This window comes from Haemaphysalis longicornis, unplaced genomic scaffold (assembly GCF_048455015.1).
Source record: "Haemaphysalis longicornis isolate Haplotype H1 unplaced genomic scaffold, Haemaphysalis longicornis Haplotype H1 scaffold_19, whole genome shotgun sequence".
Taxonomy (NCBI): Eukaryota; Metazoa; Arthropoda; class Arachnida; order Ixodida; family Ixodidae; genus Haemaphysalis; species Haemaphysalis longicornis.
In genome coordinates, this window is record NW_027526288.1 from 5,635,097 (window position 1) to 5,657,218 (window position 22,122).

Below are 22,122 nucleotides of genomic sequence, written 5' to 3' on the forward strand. Positions count from 1 at the left end.
ACTCGTCAGGCAATGCTAGCATTAAGTCTGCCTCACCTAATAACATTCCTGCGGTACTGACTAATTCTTCTCATTCTTTGTCTTTTTTCAACAGTCTTCTAGTAATGTCAAATGTGAAAACATAGATAACTTTTTTTTTGCGTTCGCAGGCGCGGACGAGGCGGTCATCAAGGATATTCTGTGCACCCGATCTGGCGACCAGAGGGTCGAGATTGTTAGAGAGTACAAGAAATTGTTTCGTCGCGTAAGTATCTTGCGACTTGTCGCTTTTCCTACGGACTACTATCCCGCAGACCCTCTGTAAACAACCCTAGGATTTGTCTCTTGTCTTCCGCGTTCGGAACTTCTAAATTCTATTATTTCGAATACAAAAGGTGAAAGCTAATTGCCTACCAAAAGGGGTGTTTGTTACTCATCTTGCTCGAAATGCTAGCACCTTCGTCACAAACACCTACAAACTCTGACTTCTTAACGTTCAAAGCACTGTGAGAGGGGGGCGCAAATATGAAACACGTTGATATTTCTTATGTTCCTACTAACCTTGCCAATCCCTCTGCCAACCATTATGGCAATGGGTACCAATTATGCACTCAGTAACATGCTTCTCCAAGGTGTCCGATTTATCAGGTCATTTGCAATGTCTGGCGCATGGGCTTTTTGGAGCGGCTATGAGTGTGTTTTGCAAAACAACCCTGGGTAACCGATTAGCATGCGCCTCATCTTAACTTTTATTCGTCATTCAGGACAGCGGACATCAAGCAGAAGTGACGGGGAGGGGGGTGCGGAGGAAGGGGAGCCGGCGTCCGATGGAGTACAAGACCTTTTTCCACGTGTGGGTTCTAATGGGAATAATAAGCTATCGCTAGCCTCACGATGGTCTTATTGTGAATTGTTACTGTCATGAGTGGGAACTTGTTGAGGTAGTTCGTAAATATCTGCAGTAAAACGAATAGGGCGCTAGAAAGGCGAAGAGAAAAGTAGACACGACGACATATACATGCGCCAAATATGGTGCCTCTATATGTGGCTTTTGTATATTTTCATCTTCGACAGTTTAGCGCCATATTCTTTGCACTCTTGTGACGATGACAGGAGCCATTACGGGTATCGGTGGATGAACCGAAGCTGCTTATGAAGTGAAAACATCAGGAAAAATACGCAAGAAATAACTTTAAAGCGGGTTAAACCAATGTCAAACCACTGAATATGTGCTGTGTACTAGGAAGTCTAGTGAGAAGCGACGTTTACGGTCCGTCGCACGGTACTTCGCGTTTGAGGAGGGCCGATATTAGGGCGGAATAGGTCAGAATTGCACTAAAATGTTGGCGTACCGCGCCAAACGTCGGCCTAAATTATAGGGCATCTAGAATTTAACGAGCGAAAAGTGAAGCCGGGACTTTCAGCATCGGGGTGGAATGAACCTCGGAGATTGGATACTCGACGCACGCGAGGCGTGTGGAATTTTATGGAACACTCATGTAGATATCAACATTGCTTGAAACTAAAAACAATTGCGCCTCTTTCTGCGACAGGTATGACGGACTGCGGTATTGCTTCATTGTGTTTGCGTAATTCAGTTGGGAACGGCTTCGTCCGTGCAGCATTAGGTTCAGCCATTTGGATCTACTAGTAGCGCTCTACCCCTTCTACGCTTTGGCCTTTGTGCTTCTAGGTGTTGTACCACGTTCTACCGACATAGAACCTGCCAGTACACCCAATCATGGAGTGCTGTCTATCCCAAGGCATAGGGCTAGTTACTTCAACCGTTGCTGTAACACCCAGGAGACTGACGGCTTACCCTGGCCCGTAATGCAGCCTGAACAAACGGGTACCCCAGGGGGCACCAGAGGCACTTGCTTCTTTTGTGGTTTATTTTTTATGGTTATAAGCCGGCTCGTGGCACGGTGAATTATCCTGCCACGCGAGGAGGAACGCAGCCAGATTTATACCCTCGTTGGCACCCTCAGCTGTCCCTGTCAAAGGGATAGGATCACTCTATCGCTCTGTTGCGTAATCGGTGGCTGAAGGCATTTATTTGACGTTTACGGCTTTTGCCGTAGAACCTCTTCCCGCATAGTGTGGTGTGGTTTGTTTAACATGCTTGGTTGCAGTGCGTGTTGCTGGGACATATTGCAGATATTCCCAAGACGTTTATTGCATCGCACAGCGTGAACACGACGATGCGGCATTCAATGGAATGCAGCGGCTGTTCGCAGTGGCTGCAATGCTCTGTCTTAGACCTGTCGGAAAAGCCATTGTTTATAGTAAAAAGTCAATGTCTAAGATGGTGCTTTAATCGGCACCAGAATCATTAAACCAAATGTTGCGCATTGAAAAACCCGCCCGTACACGTTCAGAAGAATGGTTTTCCCCACGCTGTCCACGTATGTGACAGTACCTGTTATAACAGTTACTTTTTGTAGGCACGGAAGACTTCATAGTTCTTATTAGAAGATACGAATCAGCAAAAAGAAAATATGGCGTAAATACATGAGAAACCAATTATATATCAGGATAAATGTAAGAAAAAGAAATGCATTTCAATCTGTGCAAAAAAAAACAGTGCCCAGGTGTTTATTAAAGCAAAGCTTTCTTGGACTCACTAATATCGGTGTAGTAACCAAATTTCACACCAGAACAGCCAACTTTACACAACCGGAGGGCACATGGATATGATGTAACAAGAAAAAAAATGCCTTCCATGGACGGAATCTATTCTCGGTCACTCCCGTTTTGAATGCGACGTCTACTGATTGTGTCATAATTGCCTTTGCGACGCTCGGCATTCGCTTCGGATTTTTTGCTTGGGCGTTGGAATTAGATTTTGGCTGAGTTGAAATAAAATTTGGCCTTGGACTCTGGCAGTTTGGATTTTGAAATTATGGAGCAGGCATTTTTGAATTTGATTTCCCTCAGTTTGCCAGTAGAAAGTCTCGCGTTTTGTATCTTTCTAATACGTAAGGGGCATTGATTCATTAGGAGGCGTCGTATGAGCGAACGAAGTTAGGGCGAGGAACTTCGTTACGAGAAATCTTCAAACTAGATTGACCGCATATAGGGCGAGGCCTTGTCGTAAAGGAGAGTGCATCCAAAATTTCCCGCCTCGCCTCGGCAGAAAATTTGTGACAGCTTATCCCGGTGAGACATGGAATTATAAATGTTAGCATCAACGAGCTGAGTTAGCTTTACAGCTTTAATATTGAGTTTGTGGAAATCGCGAACAAAACTATGAGAATATTGTGTCACGCGAGTCCAACCAAAGTCCTTCAAATACTCACGCAAAAAATACGAGTGCACGCGGTTGTGGAACGTTACCACCAAGAGATAGGTTTGGGTAAGTTCACAACGCGGCGTTGGAACACTAAGCTACAGGGATTATAACAGTAGTTGTGCTGTTGCACGTGTCATAACGGTCGATGTTTAAGCGAAGGGCTATGCATGCCTTAAATATCAATGTTAAGTTTCAGGCGAAGTAAGCTCAGGCGCGGTTGTAGATGTCGTTAAAGTGTGCGCAAGCCTAGGCTTTTGAAGGGATATTGTGTTGCGTCGCACAAGAGTATCACTTTACCCCTAGCAACAGCTTCTGGCAACCGCTACACAGCTGCGTCCAATGTTTTGGCAGTCGAAGCCGCGCTTCACAAACAACAGTTGGACGCAGTGTTGGTGATAATGTGGGCAAACTTATCAAACGGCGTGGTTGGGCGGTAAAGCGACTGGGTTTTAATATATATCATGGTGTCATCTGCACTTAGGGAAAATGCTTTCCGTTACTGCGACTCCTGTCGCGAGTGTCTTGGCCTCAAGCTGCATTAACAACATGCAGGCTTTATTGAACTGTGACGCTGACTGCGAATGATAATGCCAATAGCGTATCGCATATTGGTTGTGGCACATTACATTCTTCTGGTAGACTGAAGGCTGTGCGTGTGCACGAGAACATTGGCAACCGGTTTGCTTCCGTAGAAGTATGCGGCTTTTTATGGGTCATGGTGTTATGTGGCTTTTTTGTACGGCGACTGATTAAATGTACCTAGCCGCACCTTTTATGAGTGTGACTGCACGTTGAGATGAACGGGAGCATCATGAGCGCTGGTAGGAAGACAGCCGTGACTTCTAGGGCGCCGTTGATTAAACAAATTAAAAGAGCCATGAAGCCAAAATACAAGTTCGGTTCATTGAAAAGGTTGACTTGTTGGAATCATACTGACACCACTTTTAACGTAAACGTCGCTCAAATAAGCTACATAATTAGGAAAAAGCAAAAGGGCTGTGTAACCCACTAGCTCATTTCCGGCAACAGAATCTATGATGTCATACCAGCCAGCTCTGCGATCGGCGGAGGGCGGCAAAAGCAAACGCAAATTAGGCAGGTTTTATAAGGTTGCCGAACGAGCTATTTGCGCTTAAATTGAGGGCCCATTCTTTTTAAAGCCGTGAGCATGGTGGGAAAAACAGTGAACGTTACGAAAGAACACGTTAACATAGAAGTACCGATGCGTACTGGTGTTGGTACTGCGCTGACTATGCTTAATTTAGCTGCACAGGACTGCGGGTATTTGGGGTTGTCTCAGACGACACTGCCCGATTGATGATAGCAACGGTGTCGCACGTGACCATATTTGTCGAGCGAGCGCTATGTTTCACGATACAATTGTTTTCTTCCTGGACAAGAACAAGCCAGGTTTAAATAGAGTCAAAAACAAACCAAAGGCAGCAAACGGCTTGCCATGGTATTGTGGCGACATCTAGGTTCAACAATGGTAGACAAGGCTTCCGTATCGGCTGCAGAGCGGTCGGTTCCTGTAATGTCATTGCAGACCACGAGAACGCATGATTTAGCGGGAAAAATAAAATTTCAATTCAAAATAATTATTTCTCAGTGAATAAAGCATCTGTTACTTTCGGACAAGCGCTGGGGGCATTATAAAACACGAAATCTTTCGAACAACACAAACTTGTATTTTATCTTTATGGCTCCTTTAAAGAAATGCTGCCTTTTTTAGGACACCAATGGAGCTCAACGCCGGTGTGTATAGAATTGAGCAGCGGTTTTTTTTAGTAGTGACACACGATTGATAGTGATAAGGCCGGCGTTTCGGAACGACGAGAGAATGATATACGGGTTCCCAGTTCCGAAAACCCCTGGGGGAGTGAGGGAGGGAGGGAAGGGCCCTTGACGGCGACACCCCCTTCTGGCGTTTGGTGCAGTGGTGTCTTTCGTTGCCGGGAACAAGTGTTCAAAAAATGATCGATAACAGTAGAGGAGATTGAAAGATGCCAGCGATTACCGAGTAGAGCGTGACAAGACGTGCTACACCCTTGTACTCTTCCGAACAAACCATGCAATAAGGGGACATTTCATTTCCACATTGATACGAGCCCTACACTTGCCGTAGAAACCGTACGACACGTAAAGAGGGTGCCGGGCTCCAGCGTATCAGCGCCACCAACCAAAGGTCGCTGAATCTGTCAAACCAACGTAAACCCCGAAATGGAGGGGTCATGCGCTTTCGCAATTCAGGCTTTCGATCAGTTTTGTTGAACTTCAAAGTTATGTTTGTGTGAATGCTTGTGGTGCTGTTTCGAGCGAAAACCGGCTGACAAAACAAGTTGCCAGAACGCAAGCGTTTACTAGGATTAATAATTATTGCTTCCCTTGCACTTATAAACCAGCACCGGCTTGCCTCAGAAAAAAGAACGTGCTTACGTTCTGAGGAAGTAATTTCAACAAATAGACCGCTTGATACAAGCCACATTCTCACCGAGAAAACTGTTTTCTACACGCACAAGTAACCTTGATGAAGGTAGCTATTGTATCCTACGTGCTGGGTCTGCCGCGTGTGCTTTGCACTAATATTGAACTCAGCGCTTCTTTACCACTCTTCCGGCATTTGTTCAGGGGCGTGCAAAGAGGTTTGCTTCCTGTTCTTCCTTGCTAATGGCCATTCGGCAAACCAAAAATCAATAAACAGACACCAATACTTCTTAACAGCGCTGTGATCGACCGCTGTTCTCAGAATTTGCATGACATTCTTTTATTGATAAGCTTGTAGAACTAAGCTGTCCGCATTGCTGATCAACAAATGTTTCGCTAATATATTCGGTAGCCGTAGAGAGTAAATTAAAAAACGCGACATTTCCGCAAATTTCCAAAGCCCTGATTCAGCCCACTTATAATTACAGCTAAAAAGGAAGGCAGATGAGGTAGCATTGGGCAATACTGAACAAAATAAGCTCACATCTACACGTACGTGTTGATAATAAAACTTCCAGCAGCAGCAAGTTAATCAAAACCGCAATGGCTAGAAAAAATCCCCGCAGTGCGCAAGAGAATGCGACGTTAACATTTGTAGTCGTCAACAAATTCTCTCTCATTTCCTTTACTTTGATAGGGTAACAAGATTTCATCACACGAAAGGATTACCTAATAAATGGCAAATACCAGGACCACAGTGGAGGTTTTACCGGATCACCTGTCCTCAGCTATCCCAGGCGCGGAGCACGTATTTCTGAAATTATCGCTCAGTCGAATATGTACAACCAACAAAATGAGCACAGCGTATTCTAATTCTCTTCACGGAATACAATTTCGTTCCATCGGTTCCATCTTTAGAATTTACACAAATTTTCCGCGCACGAACATACAACAAAATGTAAACATGCACTTCCTTCAAGCGGCGCCCACTGTATGTCTCTGTGTTCGCTTGTCGTGAAGGCATGAATCTGCTACAAATCTGAAAAACGTGCTTACTAAAAGAGAGTTTGAATATTTGCACAGCTCACAAAGTCACTTATTGAGCATACCATGAAGTCTCCATAAGTGCGTACCTACACCAGCGTTGTCTGCTTCGCTACCCGCTGGATAGTTTAGGAAGCACGATTTATTACATGATCCTTATACGCATCCAGCTCCTCCGCTTATACCCTTGCAACACTCCTTAATTTTATTGAGCAATTGCTAAAGAAATCCTCCAGTTTGGCCTCCGTATTGGAGAGGCGGGATTGCGGCTTCCGGATCCATGGCCCTGAGTTAGAGCACCTGAAAATGCCAATTTTCTTGAACGACGGGAGATATTGTACTGCAATATTGGCGGTGAGATCTTTGAGTGGCGCCCCCTGGCTCTGACGTCGGCTTAGGGATTCGCGCCGCTGTCGTCTGCTACACTCCGCTTGTGAGGGGCAGCAGTGACTGGGGTAGAAATCGCCCGCTTCGTTGCTGTAGTGCGTTAAGAAGCGTATTTCTAGCGACTCAGTTATTTTTCCAGCTTCTGACGCATCTGAATAATTTGAAGCTGTATCCCCCACAAGTTTGCAACACACGAAGAGATAGAGAACAACTTTCTTCTGAGTATCAGTCAGAAGATCGTGTGTAACTCGTCCTTTCTTGCTTATTCGCGAGGATCAGCGATCATAGCTTCTCGATAAGTATTCAAAATGCTTAGGCTTCCCTGCAGTATTTTTGAGATGCTCCTATGAAGACTCAACAATCTAATACTACGTACCAAGCAGCAGCCTCTACACGCTCATCGCACAGCAGGAAATAAAGCGGCTTTCTTCTGTTTCTTTCGTTGTTGCCTTGTATCGGATTAATGTTTCTTGCTTTTTTTTTTCTGCCCAACGCATTAATTTTTCTGCACCACCACCAACTTCTTATTAGGATGTTTCGGGATGTTTGGGAGCCTCACAATGGTCGTGTGGATATTTCCTTCATTTTGCATGGCATACATTCCCTTCTTCACAAATTGGCTTTCATTACGGCTGCGTGCAAGAAGTTGCATATCCGCACCGTGCTTTGTTTATTCACATGCAAATACAATGAGAAGATTTGTGCTACGCCACCGCGATCGCGCCCTAAACAACGTGGTCCACAGTACTCGAAGGCGGCTTTTGTGCTCCGAATTTCTGTCGTAATTATATCGTTATCATAACGAACTGACTCTCAACTCGAACAATGATAACATGATTACGGTGTTGAAGGCATGATATACTCGCTAACTAACGTAATAAATAGTATACCAAGACTCGAAACCGAACAAGAATTCAAAGTAGCTCTTTATTGCTTTTCAACCCTTCCAGGCGCCAAAAACAAATCCTATTCTGCTAGGGATGGCGTTCTATGATTTTAAGAAAATTACTTTTACTCTCTTGTCCTGGACTGAGGACCCGGCCCACTAACCAGATCGATTTAATTGTTAAACAAAGTTTTCCCCTCCTCCCCTTACTCCTCCTCCTCTTGATTGCAGTGTTTCTATAACGCATATCCGAATATCGGGAAGATATGGCTGTGCAAAATGTTCTGAAATATCCCTCCAGGTCTTAACAAACATATATGTGTTACTATAAATTTAACGAAGACGTGACTCGTTTTGCTCAATAAACCTCCATACTGGTTAGATGCCTGGTATAGAACCAGCACGCGCGTATATACACACTGGGTTATTTGGAACTCAACCTACAGTTTTTGCAGTCTATAGTGCATGTCGGCAAACTTTCATGCCTTGACAACGTAAAGTGATGTGACAAAACACGTTCGAGCGTTCGGCAAGGTTGCAAAAACTATTTTACCTTACAAATGATTACCGGGAATCGTGATGCCTTCTGCCAAAGCCGACAGCCCTGAAGGCCTAGAATTTGTTTTGGTCTTCCATTTTCGCTGTTGTCGGTTATTAGCAGCTGACTGTTCCTTTTGTTCGAATGCTTACATGAGAAGCTGACGCCTAGCTCCAACTCTTCGCGCTCCGCACTGGACCGGCTTCGCAAGGAATGGGGTGGCGCCGGCAATGTTTCTCCCGTAGCGGTATCCAAAACTATACTTTGACACCATGAGCTAGTGTATGCGATTTTAAGTCTATTATTATGATAAAAAGTTACCCACACGCCAATTCTGGTGCGGACAAGCATCAGCGGTTGACCGAGCGCAAAGAAACAGCAGGGAGAGCGATCCTGAGTGAAGCAGACGACAAATGCGAGAATCCCTAAGCTGACGTCACGGAGGCGCGCTTCGCAGCGCCGCCTGTGTTCGCGCTCACCGCCAATATTCTCCTACCTGAAGTCTGAGCATTCATTTTGTGATTAGGGGTGCTTTGGTACCTTCTAGGCCGTTTGGTGTGGCGGAGCAGCGTAACAACGCATTTAATTACCTTCTCAATTGCACCCAAAGTGCCGAGATGGTACCTCTATCTAACTGAATGTAGTTGTGGTGCTGTTTGCGCCAATGGTGATGACGGCAGTTTTTCTAGGATGACTATTGTGGTGTATACTGAATAAATGCCGGCTGTCCCAGGACCTGGTGGCCAACATAAAATCTGAGATTCGGGGCCGCTTTCAAGACCTGATGGTGACGTTGCTGTACCCCATGGGAGAGTTTCTGGCCCGCGAGCTCCACGCCGCTATGAAAGGCACCCACACCGACGTAGACTGCCTCGTCGAGATCCTCTGTACGCGGAGCAACAAGGACATCTACAGCATTAAGGAGAGTTACGCCAAAGGTGACACTCTGGAGCCTGTAACTTGTGTAATTCATGGCTAGTCGAAAGATTATCTCGCTTGTTCCTAGAGCGAATTGGCTCGTCTTCTTACACCCCAGATGCGAACTGCTACATGCCTGATTTACCTAGTGGAGGTTTCGCTGAGTGGACTTGCGGGTGCATGCGTATGTTTGTACGAGCGTGTGCATGTTCCTCTTGAGAAAACTTTATTCCGTCTTTGTTTTCTATTTTGTTGTGACAGGACATGTTAAACCGAACATAGCCTCAGTTTATGAGCTGACTCAGGAAGCTAAAGGGGTCACTACTTTGGCTTCCTGTCTTTTGTAGAGGTCTAGGTTGCCCAGAGAACCCCAAATTATCTCCAGCGCATCGCAGCCAGCTAAATACATTTTATTTAAACCATTAGCTACAACAGCAGCCAAAAGACCTACAAAATTACGTAACGCAACTTCACTGCATACGGGGCTGTTCGTTTTCGAGTTTAACCCGAATTTATACGATTTTTGCACCCCAAACATGTTTCACAAGAATCGGGTTAAACCTGGATTCTCTCCTAATGGACCTGTTAAATGCGTGATCTGCACAACTGTGAGCTGACGGTCTGCCATTTTCAAGCAGTACTTGCCGGAGGCAAGCCCAATAGACCCAGCGTTTGAACTTATTGAGTATTGGCACGACACTAGCACTAGCCACCCCAGGCTGGCAAATGCCACCCTGACAATGTTTTGTCTAGCGAATGGAAGCTATGAGGTCGAGGAAACCTTTATCCAAGCTGAGATACGTTCAACGATCCGACACATCTCGAATGGAGACCGTCTTGTCGCGCATGCAGATTATTATGTATGTAAACACGGATGTGTAAAAAGTCGATTGTCAGTTTTTGTGAATAAAATGTTTAATTTTTAAGAAGTTATTATTGCTATTTCTGTCATGATTACTGATTCAGTTCCAAACTACCGCCAAATTTTGGGGAGTATTTGCTAGAAACCTAATTATCCCCTATTAACAGCTTGAATCAAATTTTAATCCGTTAGAGTTAAGATGTTCAAAATACCTATACTGATAAAATAAACTGAGTGTAGTAATAGTACACCTGTAGATTTAACAAAAAAACGTATTTTTTTGTTAAACAAGATGCTTTTTGCGCGCGATTATCCATTTCAAAAATAGAAACCGAGCATTACCCCCGTCCCATTTTTAATAAGTTTAAAACCCCAAAACAAACACCTCTTAACCACAGGTTATTATATGCACCTGCCTTGTCTGACTACTCACGTCCACGATAGCTGAGTGGCGCAAGAAAAGTACGTCGAAATGTAGATATTTCCTTTGTACCGGCGTTGACCTGGCCGCTTGCCATTGCAAGTTGGAAAACCAGCATCCTACCATATCTCTATAGCCTACAGGTTTTTGCAAGGAACCACACAAAAAGTTTCATTTATTGTTTAATAACGTAGTTTTGTTGGTGTCTTTATGTGTGCCATTATTATGTTTTCTGCAATGAACCAAATACACCGAATGTCAGCGTTCTTCCTCTCACATGTTGGAAAGTAGCCCGATGTACACTCGTTCATACGCTATCGTTTTTTTACAAAACAGCATAACGTGAAACAGTTTCAACCAAATAATTTATGTTCATACAGAAGCTTAGCGACTGAATCGTCCCCACGTACTGAACCGCCAATCACACAGCGCAGAAAATAACTTGAAATGTGTAGCCGCAGTTTAACCAAAGGAGCTCTTCGCCAAGTCTCTAATTGTGTCCTGCTTTTTTTTCAGCATTCGGAAAAGACCTGGAGAGTGATGTTAAGAGCGTGACATCCACAGAGTTCACAAAACTGCTCGTTTTAATGTACAACGTGAGTATACAAAATTGGCGGCACGGAAAAGCCACTTTGTACAGTTTATTTTCTGCTTTTGGAGGCGAAAACCTGTTGGTCCTCGTGAGGCCAAAAACCCCGTGATCGTGAGCAGCCCGTTCCATAAGATTCAACATGCGCATGTTGGAGGTAGCTACAAAAGAAAAGCATCCCAAAGTAGAAGTAAATTCCTCAGAACAGAAAACACAAGCGTTAGTTCTCATGGCTCCACGATCGGGGCGCCTGTTGGCTTCTCATCACGCCGAATGAAAGCGGTAATATGCTTGATGTTTGTAGAAGCGACTGGTACGCTGTTTCACGATACGAAGTAACTTGAACTCGTTTGTTACGCCATGTGTCTATGTCGTCCTAAGGGCACAATACATGGAGCGAATATGCAACCAAAAGACGACGAACATCCGGCGACGCATGCTCGACGGGTGGCGGCGGTGGAAACACGTCGTTCGGCGCCGATCTAGAAGGCTAAGCAAAGTTCGTCGGCGGCGGAGCAGCAGCGAACGGCAAACTGAAGGAACCAATCAGGTCTTCCGATTTCCCCTACATGGCGTATGGCGTGTGCAGGCCACTGCAGACACCCGCTTGGGAAGTGTCTGGTAGGCGTACGCTTGCCGCGTGCCTACTCGATCGAGCTAAAAAACGCATTGTAAGTCCGTGATAGATTGACAAGAACGGTGTATCAGGAATTTAAATCCACGCTTTTCTGATAGTTCAAGCCGCAAGCGCAACACGGTCCCGACCCAACTACTGTGATGTGTAGCTGAGATAGACATGTACATTTATTATGTTAAATAATGCGACCCGGTTACATACCTTGCATTAACACCAACATTGGGCCCGTCTGCAAGATCGCCGTAGGAGCAGCAGGCGATATCACTGCGAGAGCCTTTGAAATACAGCAAAACTACAAGCACCCAGCCGCATGTATTCAGAGGCTGGCTTGACATGCTGTAGTTTGCATTGATGCGCCAACTGTCAAGCGCCAACTGTCAAGACTGGCAACGGTAGAACGCCGGTTTCATGTTCTGGGAGTTGCTGGTGTCAGTCTCCGCGGGGACGTTTCTTTTTTGAACGAAAGGCTTGCTACCTCTACCTGCCTTCCCGGACACGAAAGTTACAACGCGGCTGAGGATTGGGAGGGCGCTTTTGACTCACGGAGCACACTGTAGATGGCTTGGCGATAGGGCGCTATTACCCAGCGTTCTCCGCACGCAGGTGACTGTTCGACCGCGGGTGGGTCGGCGGGACGGCTTTGTCGTCTGCTTAAGCCAATGTTGTTTTGGGCCTGTTTTGGCGCTGCTTCGCGTTCATTGCGCGCTTTCTACGCACGTCCTGTTTCACTGTCTCGACAGCGCCGGCTGGGTAACCCAGACCCGACGGAATTAGGTGAGCGTGCGGCCAAGATACATTAACGATCGGTTTGCAGGACAGGAGGACAAAATTCAGAGACCACATACATGTGTCTGGCCGCTAGAGAAACGCTACCTTTTGCGCACTGCTTGCCACGAACGGGACTTCGTTTTCTAAATTGGTGAATACCAATTCGGCTGTATTTAATATGTGTTACAAACTGCGAAAGAAGCAGCTGGATCTGTCAAAAAGCGATTATAAAAGTTCCCTCAGCCTTTTCACAATTCTGACACTTTCTAAACTAACTAGTTTAAATTGGTATAAATGCAAATCACTAAGCTCACATGCCAAATTGTTTCGGTGTCTCCGCTTATATCGCGTGGCGGTGTAGCCCCGACCTAGCACATCGGGATGGTTAAGTTCCGCTGTGTCACCCTCCGAAAGACGCTCTTCTCCGTTTCTTCTTCGGCGACGCAATGCCTGGCTACAGCGGCGGCGTGCACCGCTCTATCGCGGCCGTGCCCGACGCTGCTGCGTTCGGGACGGCACCCCCATTAATTCCAGGTATCGGCTGGGAATCTCTGGTTTTACTCTTTGTAGAGCTACGTGTGTGAATTCAAGTGACTTCGCTTGGGCAGTTATTGTGGGTGTCGTCTAAAGCTTTGATTTTAAACTACCTTCACAACGTGAATTGGAGCCAATTTTTTTACTGCCTTTAGCGCATTTGAGTACTGAAAACGCCTATTTCAGAAAAAGAAACGCACCCCAGTCACGCAGAATCGTCAAACGACGTAACCAAAGCGGGAAGCTCTTTGGCTGGGTCTGTTTACTGAACGCCGCCGTTGATTCTGGGCATGGAGGTTTAGTTAGCCACACAGAAAGGAACCCAGCGGTGGCGCTGCGGCAGACGCCGCCTTCGCTCCATGTAGTCAGCCCGACGAACATACGGCGTCCTTCCTGCCACGGCAGAGTTTTGCCGCGCGAACTTCATGGTGAAAGATCGCTCCATGTTTTCTGGCCTTAAGAGCTGTTGACAGCGCAAAGAGGCGCAACAAGGCAGAAGTAACGAAGAGGTACAATGTTATTGAAAGCCCTTCCCATCCCACTAAAGCCACGCAGATGACTCAAAGGGGTCCTTAACACAAAGCACATTATCGATTTGCTGATAAGATTTCTTTGTTTAGTCAACAATGATGCCGACTTTATCTAAAACTTAACTCTATATAGCAAGGAAAACACAGGAGGTGGCGTGGTGTTAGCAGCCACTATTCCACCTGATTTACGTAACGCCTTGCACCCATTCAACTACCACCAACACGCATGACAGTGCTATCCTGGTGCCCTCTGTAGCTTCGTTGGATCATACTACTTGAACGCTAACGTAGACTTAACGAAATGATAACTCTCTTTAAGGGTTCATTTCCTTGCGGCACTTATAACGTGTACCAAGAAATTTCAATTTTTTATTTCGCCCATTGTGACTCGTAAAAAACGTCGTTAGGAAAGCACTGGTGAACCAGACACTATTCAATTTACATTAACCAAAGTCGTACTATGTATTCATGCCTCATTCAGTGCCTAGAAAAAAAGTTTCTACTGTGATGAGCTTCCAAGGAAAAGTTCCTTTGCGTGGTGCCGGTTCGAATGACACTTTTCCTCGCCGGATAAATTTCGAACAGCTCGTAGCATATCGTGCGAACTAAAGTTTACGCGTAGAGAGCTTCCCGTTACTGTTAATATTTCACCATATATGCTTTTTAAATTATGCCAGAGCAACAGCCCGCAGCTGCAAGTTCTTGCACTCATCTCCACTGGCTTCCCTACTTCAGCTTGTCATTCTACCTCGAAGTAATTTAAATACATACTATACAATACCCATAAATAGTTCAAAAAACACCGAAGCCTCATTGAAATGTCACTTTCAGGCTAGGCCAGGTTGTGCGGTGATGGCAGAAGTAAGCAAACAGTCTACCTCTCACGTTGTTTTTCAGGCCAATCGTCAAGAGGGTGGTACTCCAGATCCTGCCAAAGCGAAGAATGATGCCCTGGTGAGTATAGCACGTCAATAAATCGGCGATGCTCTGTGTTTCACCATATTCGTTGTGCCTTTCGATGACCGCAATTAATGACCCTGCTTTGAAGCTATGGCGTATTAGGTGGAATAACAATAATCTGAAGAAAAGATTCTTCGTACTGTTTCTGTTGAATCGGTGGCGCGATAAAAGCAACTTTCGTTTCGCAGCAGACAACTATTAATTTAATATACAATATTCTGTCCATGGCAGTAATTTGACTCACCTTGACCTGCTGCGCAAGGAAAACTTCAAATTGATGATTGTGAACAACTCGTCGCTCCGTAAAGATCCACGGCGGATCAGAACATTTTCCGAAGACCACCACAACGGTGCGCCTTCTAGTCCAGTTGGGGCATCTACCCGTAAAACAAGGAACATTTTGAGGGGCTTTGAACCTCGCGGCTTCCGGCTAAAGCAAAGAATAATAATTCGGCAAAACGCAGTCATGATAAATTTACAACTTAAAGCCACAGTTTAATGTACAGAAGGGTAGTTTTCTCATTGCACGCACTGCGCAACCCGTGCCGTATACGTCACGATATAATCTGAGTATACTCTGGGTATACTTTGAGTATATTCAGCATACTATGAGTATGCTCAGAGGTGATAAAAAACAACTGGGAAGAATTGAGCCGCCGGCTTGTGACGCTGAAGTTCCTTCGTTCGGTGTCACCGCTTTCCAAAACGCGAGATTGTAATGAAAGCTACTGGTATGGAGGGTCAGCAGCAGAGCGCCTTAAGGGAGGAAAACATGGAAGCTTATAAAGGCAGTTGCGCACTTACCCGGGAGCCCGGTGTAGACAAGCAACATATTTAAATTTTACCGCTTCACGTCTGTTCCTTTTTTTTGCTCCGGAAGACAGGAGCTTAAATCACAAAACACAATACAATTCACCTTACTCTCTTCGGAAGATCGGTGCCGAACGGGGAAGAAATAAAGTTAGTATGGAGGAGGAGAAACAGGACGCGTGATTTCACCACGCGCAAGCCCGCGCTACACAAGAGCGGTACACTGGCGCGTTCCTCGACGCACTGGCATTTGTGTCTTTCGCGCTCGGCCTGCGCGATCAGCGATGTCATGGCAAAGGGACTGATTGTGGAGGCCGTATTATGTGTGCACGCATCACGCCGCGTGCATTACCATGTATTGCGAGCGTTAGTGGACATTTCTTCGCATTCATACCTTATGTAGGAGATGTCGTACTGTTTTTACGGTTTTGGTGCCAGGTTGTTGACAGCCTGCCAGTCACACAAAGTTACAGAGATAGACACACTGTATGTCAGCGTTGATAGCTATAAATAATGAGGAAATGCCGCTGCAGCGGCACTATTGCATGGGTGAAATTTCCTAATGTCACCGCAACGTAAAATTTGTTTCAGAGTATCGCAGACATCTCTTTTCTCAGGGATGCATGTTGAAGTATTCGTAAGACCATCACCAGAAACAGCAGAAAGTTGCGACACACCCGAGCGACACGCTTGCTGGCGTTCCAGCCTCTACACGAGCTCATTGCGGTCGAATTTGAAATTCCAAGCAATGCGGAACAACACCCGCAGTGCACGCGTGCACGAGCAAGGAGGCAAAAGTTGGTTAACTGAGCAAATGATGGTGTAAGAAGATCCATTGGGCCAGAAAATCATGCGGAAGAATGCAGTCATGTTTCTACGGTTTTTTAACTTTTTCGCTGGCAAGTACTTAATTCGGTGAATATAGTATCCCTAAACTTTTTCTTTTCTTCAGCCGAGCAGCGATATCCGCTCTCAGTACTGAGGGACAAAGTGCCTGCAACTATCACCGCTCCTCTTACTAATACTAACGTCCCGCAGAACAGCTTCCCCCTTACCTTCAACAAAAGGTTTATGTCATGAACAGTGGAAAAACCTGGTCTGTCAAACAAACACAACCAAAAAAATTTGAAAAAGAGCAAGGGTGTCCTCTCTGCATTTTTATAGCCACACCGAGCCTTTCCTGTAAGGGTTTTGTTCTTGCGTGAGTCGCTTCTGTAGTGTTGTTCCTAACTATTCACCGGCTAATTTTATTTGGGCTGCTCGGGGCAAGCATTGCGGGTGGTTGCAGCTGCCACCATATCCTTGGCAATGTTGGTAGACAGCATGCGCCGCGAAAATGTTTTTTAATCTCCATAGATGCTGAGAGAGCAGTTTGCAGGGAAGCCCGCTCTTTGACTGGTCCCCGGCAGCGAATTACCACCGAAGCTTACTCTGAACAAATGTTGCTCCGAGCTTACGTCCCTCTCTCCACGTTCCTTTGCTAGCTCTGAGGTCGTGAACTGTGAACAGTTGCAACCTGATTTTAAGTGTTAATCGCTATATTTATTTTATTTTACTTCTTGAAGAATGTTGGTACATTAAGTAACAAATATTACTTAGCATATACTTTTATATAACCGGCTGACCAACATTATCATCGTCATCCACTCTCTGTCATAGATGTGCGTAATTCGTGACCCCATTGGTTTCGCGTCCTAAGTCATTTTGAAATCAGTGGAATGAGTGTTAAGAAATTCTCGATTTATACCTGATGGGATCACACTGTTCATTAGGAAGCTAGACGCTTGGAGCCCTATATCACTACGTGACTACCTAAGGAAGCTTCTACGGATGCGGGTCTGTAGCTTCTGCGCCATACACTTTTCTACAACCAGCTAAATGTTGCTAGGTGGCCAAACGTTTAAAGGCTGATAGTCTTATATTGCTTTACAGCCCGATGCAGTAGGTTTTATGGCAACCTGGGTATCATTAGACAAACGTATATCAAGCAACTAGCAAAGGCAGCCAAATCTGCACACTTGGAGTAAAAAATTATATATAGCCAGCCTAAACAGCTTTGTCGGGGCTCTACTAAACGACTGAAGACCTAGATATTTACATACTTTTAGGCGACTAATATAACCTGAATAACTGTGACTCTTTAGCTTAAAAGAGTAGATTGTTCTACAGTCCCTAAGGAGACTTTTATGGTTTAGAGTATTTAGCGCCTGAAACATAAAAACTTCATAGCTCGCTATTTCTAACATATGCTGTTATGGGTGTCAATGGTGGTATGGGGGGCGATAGGGACCTATAGGCGGCAAAAGAGCACCATAACTTGTTTCATGGGCGCCCAAATACAATTTTTGTGGAGGTGATTCGGTGCGTCTTAAGGTACTGTTAAGAATAAGTAACTGAAATTTCAGATTATTTATATTTACGAAGGGCCCCTACGTTTTATACGACATTTCAATTTTGTCCATGCACATTCGTGTCCGTGACTACTTCTAATATTTGGGGAACACATTGTATATTTACGGAAAAAAATACAGCAATCGTTTTCAGGGACAGTGAGTGCTTGCCAGAAGTATTGCACCTTTGTTTCTGTAATGCTACTCTGCGAACTGTGTTTAATTCCTGCCTAAATAGTTTAACCCAGGGTAGCCTTGATGCCTTATGCACAAGACTGTTTCAGAGTGCATTTTCCTTCATGCTGTCCAGGGTTCGACGGAAGTCCGTCTGGTCAGGTGGTAAGTTCATAAAAAATTGCGGTCACTGACCAAGTCAAAAGAATAAAATTGACGTTTCGGATCCCCTACGGAATCCTCATTCTGATCAAGGATTCCTTAGGGGATCCGAAACGTCAATTTTATTCTTTTGACTTTGTCAGTAACCGCCATTTTGTTATGAACATTTTCTTTCAGTGAAGTTTTACGCATGCCCGCTAGTAAATTTATTTTTGAAGTCCTGCATCCAGCAGCGTCAGAGCGCTTTGTACCGATTAGCACCTCTGATACCTGTACGACATCAATTGGTGTCCTTCCCGTTCCACAACGCAGACTCTTGAACTGGCCGGAGTGAACACGTGGAGCACCGATGGATCGTTGTTCAACCAGATCCTCGCCAGTCAGAGCTACGAGCAACTGCGACTGGTATTCCAGGAATACAACAACATCACAGGACGCCCCGTAGTACAGGCAATCGAAAGCGAGATGACTGGGAACGTCCGCACAGCGTACCTCGCCATTGGTAAGAACGACGATATTGAACAGGATGATTTTCCCCTATGGAGGGAATAAAGAAGGATTGAAAACAAAGGGCAGCAGAGTGAACATTTGAAATTAAGTTTTGAGATTCATCAAACCTGCCGGTTTGCTCGCTGTGACAGCCATGGTGTTGACTTCCGCGTTATATTTTGTAGTAACAACGTTGTGGATTCGATATACCTCTGACCATGTTTTTTTTAGTAAGAGAAAAATGAAAGTCCTGTTGAATTTCTGTACGTATGGAAGTTTTTCAGTCTGCGTAAGCCAATTCGTGTTCCTCGGCAATATTTACTGTGAGTTTAAATATTCTGAGGATGTGCTGGCCTTGTCTGGATTTGAGAACATTCAGTGGAGGTCTTTGGATCAGCTTGTGCCTTGCTCTTTAATGAAAAGTGTAGTTGGCACTTCAACACAGCGACTTTTGTGTTTTATAAATTCTGCCTATTTATTGTATAGTAAAACTGCATGTCGTTTCCTCTCATTCTTTGTTACAATGGCAGCCAAGTGTCTTGCCAACATCCCATACTACTTCGCCGAGAAGCTTGACAGTGCACTGAAGGTGAGGCAACCCTGCTTTTGTTTACGAAAATTGTTCAGATATTTTATGTATTATTATCCGAGATATGCGTAGTTCGGATTTAGAGTACTTTGCAACCGTCGTACATAGTGTGCACATAAAACTTTCAGTTATGCGTATTTTTAGCTGTACAAATAAATCGGGCGTATAATACCTACTCTATGCGAAGCTTTATCTTTTTTTTCATTTCATGCATAAATAACTGCCCTGGGCCAGTTGCTTCCTGTCACAAAATGCTTGTCGGCATTGGGCAGCGCATCTACTGCAAGTTCGGAATGCGTTTTACTGTCGTGTTCCAATCTACTTCAGCATTTGCCCCAGGATTCCGGGCTAACAATACGAGAAAAGGGCCTGAAACTCAGCTTATGCTTTCTGTAATAACCGTTTGATTTTTCTAAGAGTTGTCGGCCGTAAACGCGTACCGACTCATAGGGTAATAACCAGGCTATAACATAAGTAAATCCACTACAGGGTGGCCAATTTCCCTGCAAACGCATTTATTCGTCTAGTGTGCTGCCCTGCAGGACTGGGAGCTACAAATTTTAAATTCAATCAGAGCACTCAAATTTGTGAGCTATAAATTACTGCACGAATATTTTCTTACCTGGTGAGTCGTCAACGTTCGGATATTGCCTTTGGGCCTTTTTTATAAAAGAAGGGGTGTTACCATGCATTACCTTCTTTTTATTTTACAGAACGGAACGAGCCAACTGCAATTTAATTTTTAATTTACGAGGAATCCAAGATCATCAGAACCTCGATCAAAGGACAGTTATCTGTATAAGAGTAACGAACTACGGGCCTTCACCACCCCTCTTTTTTCGCCTCTAGGGTGGTCGAAGGCGTTGCCAACTGTGGAATGCACGCAATTACAGGGGCTACTTTTGACTTGACAAATCACTATAGTTTCTGGAGGTACTGTACTGAAAAGTGTGCTTCCAGCGTAAAGGATTCAATTTCTTAAAATTGGCATCCTATTTTTAAAATTGGTAACGTTAATAAATGCTTTATTTGTTGTTTTGTTTTTTTATATACTGATTTACTTGCTGAGCTACACCATAATTCGTTTATTTGTTTGTCGTTTGATTTAATTTAATGCTTCCAAGTCAGGAGACTTTAAAGAAATGAATGCTGCTTAAAACACAAAGAAACGAAATACATAAAAAACAGTACTATATTACTCGCCGAGAATCCAATGTTAGTCCCACAAAAGAATAACACTTAGAAAGCAATTACCAGCCTCAAGATTCGATAACGTTGGCTACGGCTATACAGAATTTCTCAGTAACATATACAGAGTCAGAAGTAAGGGGATTCTTCGACGGCGGAGGTGGGTGCATCTAGAACTGTGAAGGAGATTGCTAATATTTCAGATATGATTCGATGTTACGGCTGCTACCAATGCGATAAAAATCTAATGTAGCTATGTGGCAGTTTGTCCGACGCTACACCTTGGTTGTTTAACGCAACCTGATACCTATCAATGACTTAAGGTGAAAAAAATGGATGATTTTTTTGTACCAGAACGCTCATTGTTTTGCAAGATAAATGGTGATTTCTTCAGCTGTACTCATACCGTTACTTATTTTGTTCGCGTCCCAAACGTAGATATTGCTTATCAAGCAGCAGAAGCCGTGAAACGTTGCCAATCCCCATTGAAGAATAAAAAAAAATTGGCCACCTTCGCAGTTGAGATGCGAAACCTGAGGAAACAGTCGGGCTCGTGGGCTTCGCTAGCTTAGACGTATCTTTGCTTATATCTGCCCCTTTCTTAAGACAAGGACGGTTAAAAAGCGAAGCTTGCTTCTCTCACAGTAAGTTAAATGGAAGTAGACAATCCACCCCCCCCCCCCCCTGAATACCAATCGTCGAACTTCCAAAGTCTCAAGCGAAAGGCCACTTCAACGCAGCCAAATTCCAAAGTCAACGTCCGCGCTACGAACCAGGAGAAAATGCAGTGGGCTCCCAATGGCATGACAATGCAATGTTAGAGACACTGGATTTAAAATGCAAAAAACCCAGGCTCCATTACGACTACGCAAGCGTTTTTTTTTTCGTTCCAGTAGGTTGCACATTTGGCTGTTTCCCGCCACTACTAACCCTGCACCCCTCCGACTTTTCGGGTGCCCCAGGGTTTAGGTGGTCGGTTTCAAGGCGTGAAGGTTCCGGATTCGATTCACCGGACTTCTCTAACCACAATTGTTGTCTTGAGGCGCGCAGTCCGAGCACCTGCTCATGGGATCTGTGGCTTCTCACCACATTCAACCACACAACTTGGCCTAGGATATTCCTCCTCAAGAGAGTGAATTGCTGGGCTAGTTGGTTCATAATGTTCAGAAAAGGGAAAACCAGCGAGCAGAACGCAGGACATCCTCCTGCGTGCCTCCTCCTCTTGTCCTCCTCGTGCCTCCTCCTCTTGTGTGTGCCTCCTCCTCTTGTCCTGCGTTCTGCTCGCTGGTTTTCCCTTTTCTGAATATTCCTCCTGTACATAGCGCCCAACTGAACTGCCTGATAAAGATCCGCGTGGACAGAAAAATGCTTGATCAAATCCTTTGTTCACAAGCGTGCATATCACGGGAATGATTGGTTTTGAATTTGGTTGATTGGCAGGCACCACCCACGTGTGGCATTGTCAGCCCACTTAAAAATGAAATATTCAGACCCTGATTTTTGTAGGAAGGAATTTAATGAACCATATCAAGGTCGCAATAAGGTTAACGT

The 22,122-nt window shown here is 44.9% G+C and overlaps 1 protein-coding gene across 1 annotated transcript in view; it reads left to right on the forward strand.

Annotated features, from left to right (window-relative positions):
• LOC144166813 (annexin A13-like) overlaps positions 1–22,122 on the forward strand; it is a 41,924-nt gene that overhangs the window by 6,409 nt on the left and 13,393 nt on the right. Inside the window, exons 2-7 of the mRNA XM_077696302.1 lie at positions 150–244; positions 9,284–9,488; positions 11,268–11,347; positions 14,707–14,763; positions 18,618–18,807; positions 19,325–19,383. Coding sequence (XP_077552428.1) covers positions 150–244; positions 9,284–9,488; positions 11,268–11,347; positions 14,707–14,763; positions 18,618–18,807; positions 19,325–19,383 — 686 coding nt within the window. The remainder of the gene's footprint in view (positions 1–149; positions 245–9,283; positions 9,489–11,267; positions 11,348–14,706; positions 14,764–18,617; positions 18,808–19,324; positions 19,384–22,122) is intronic.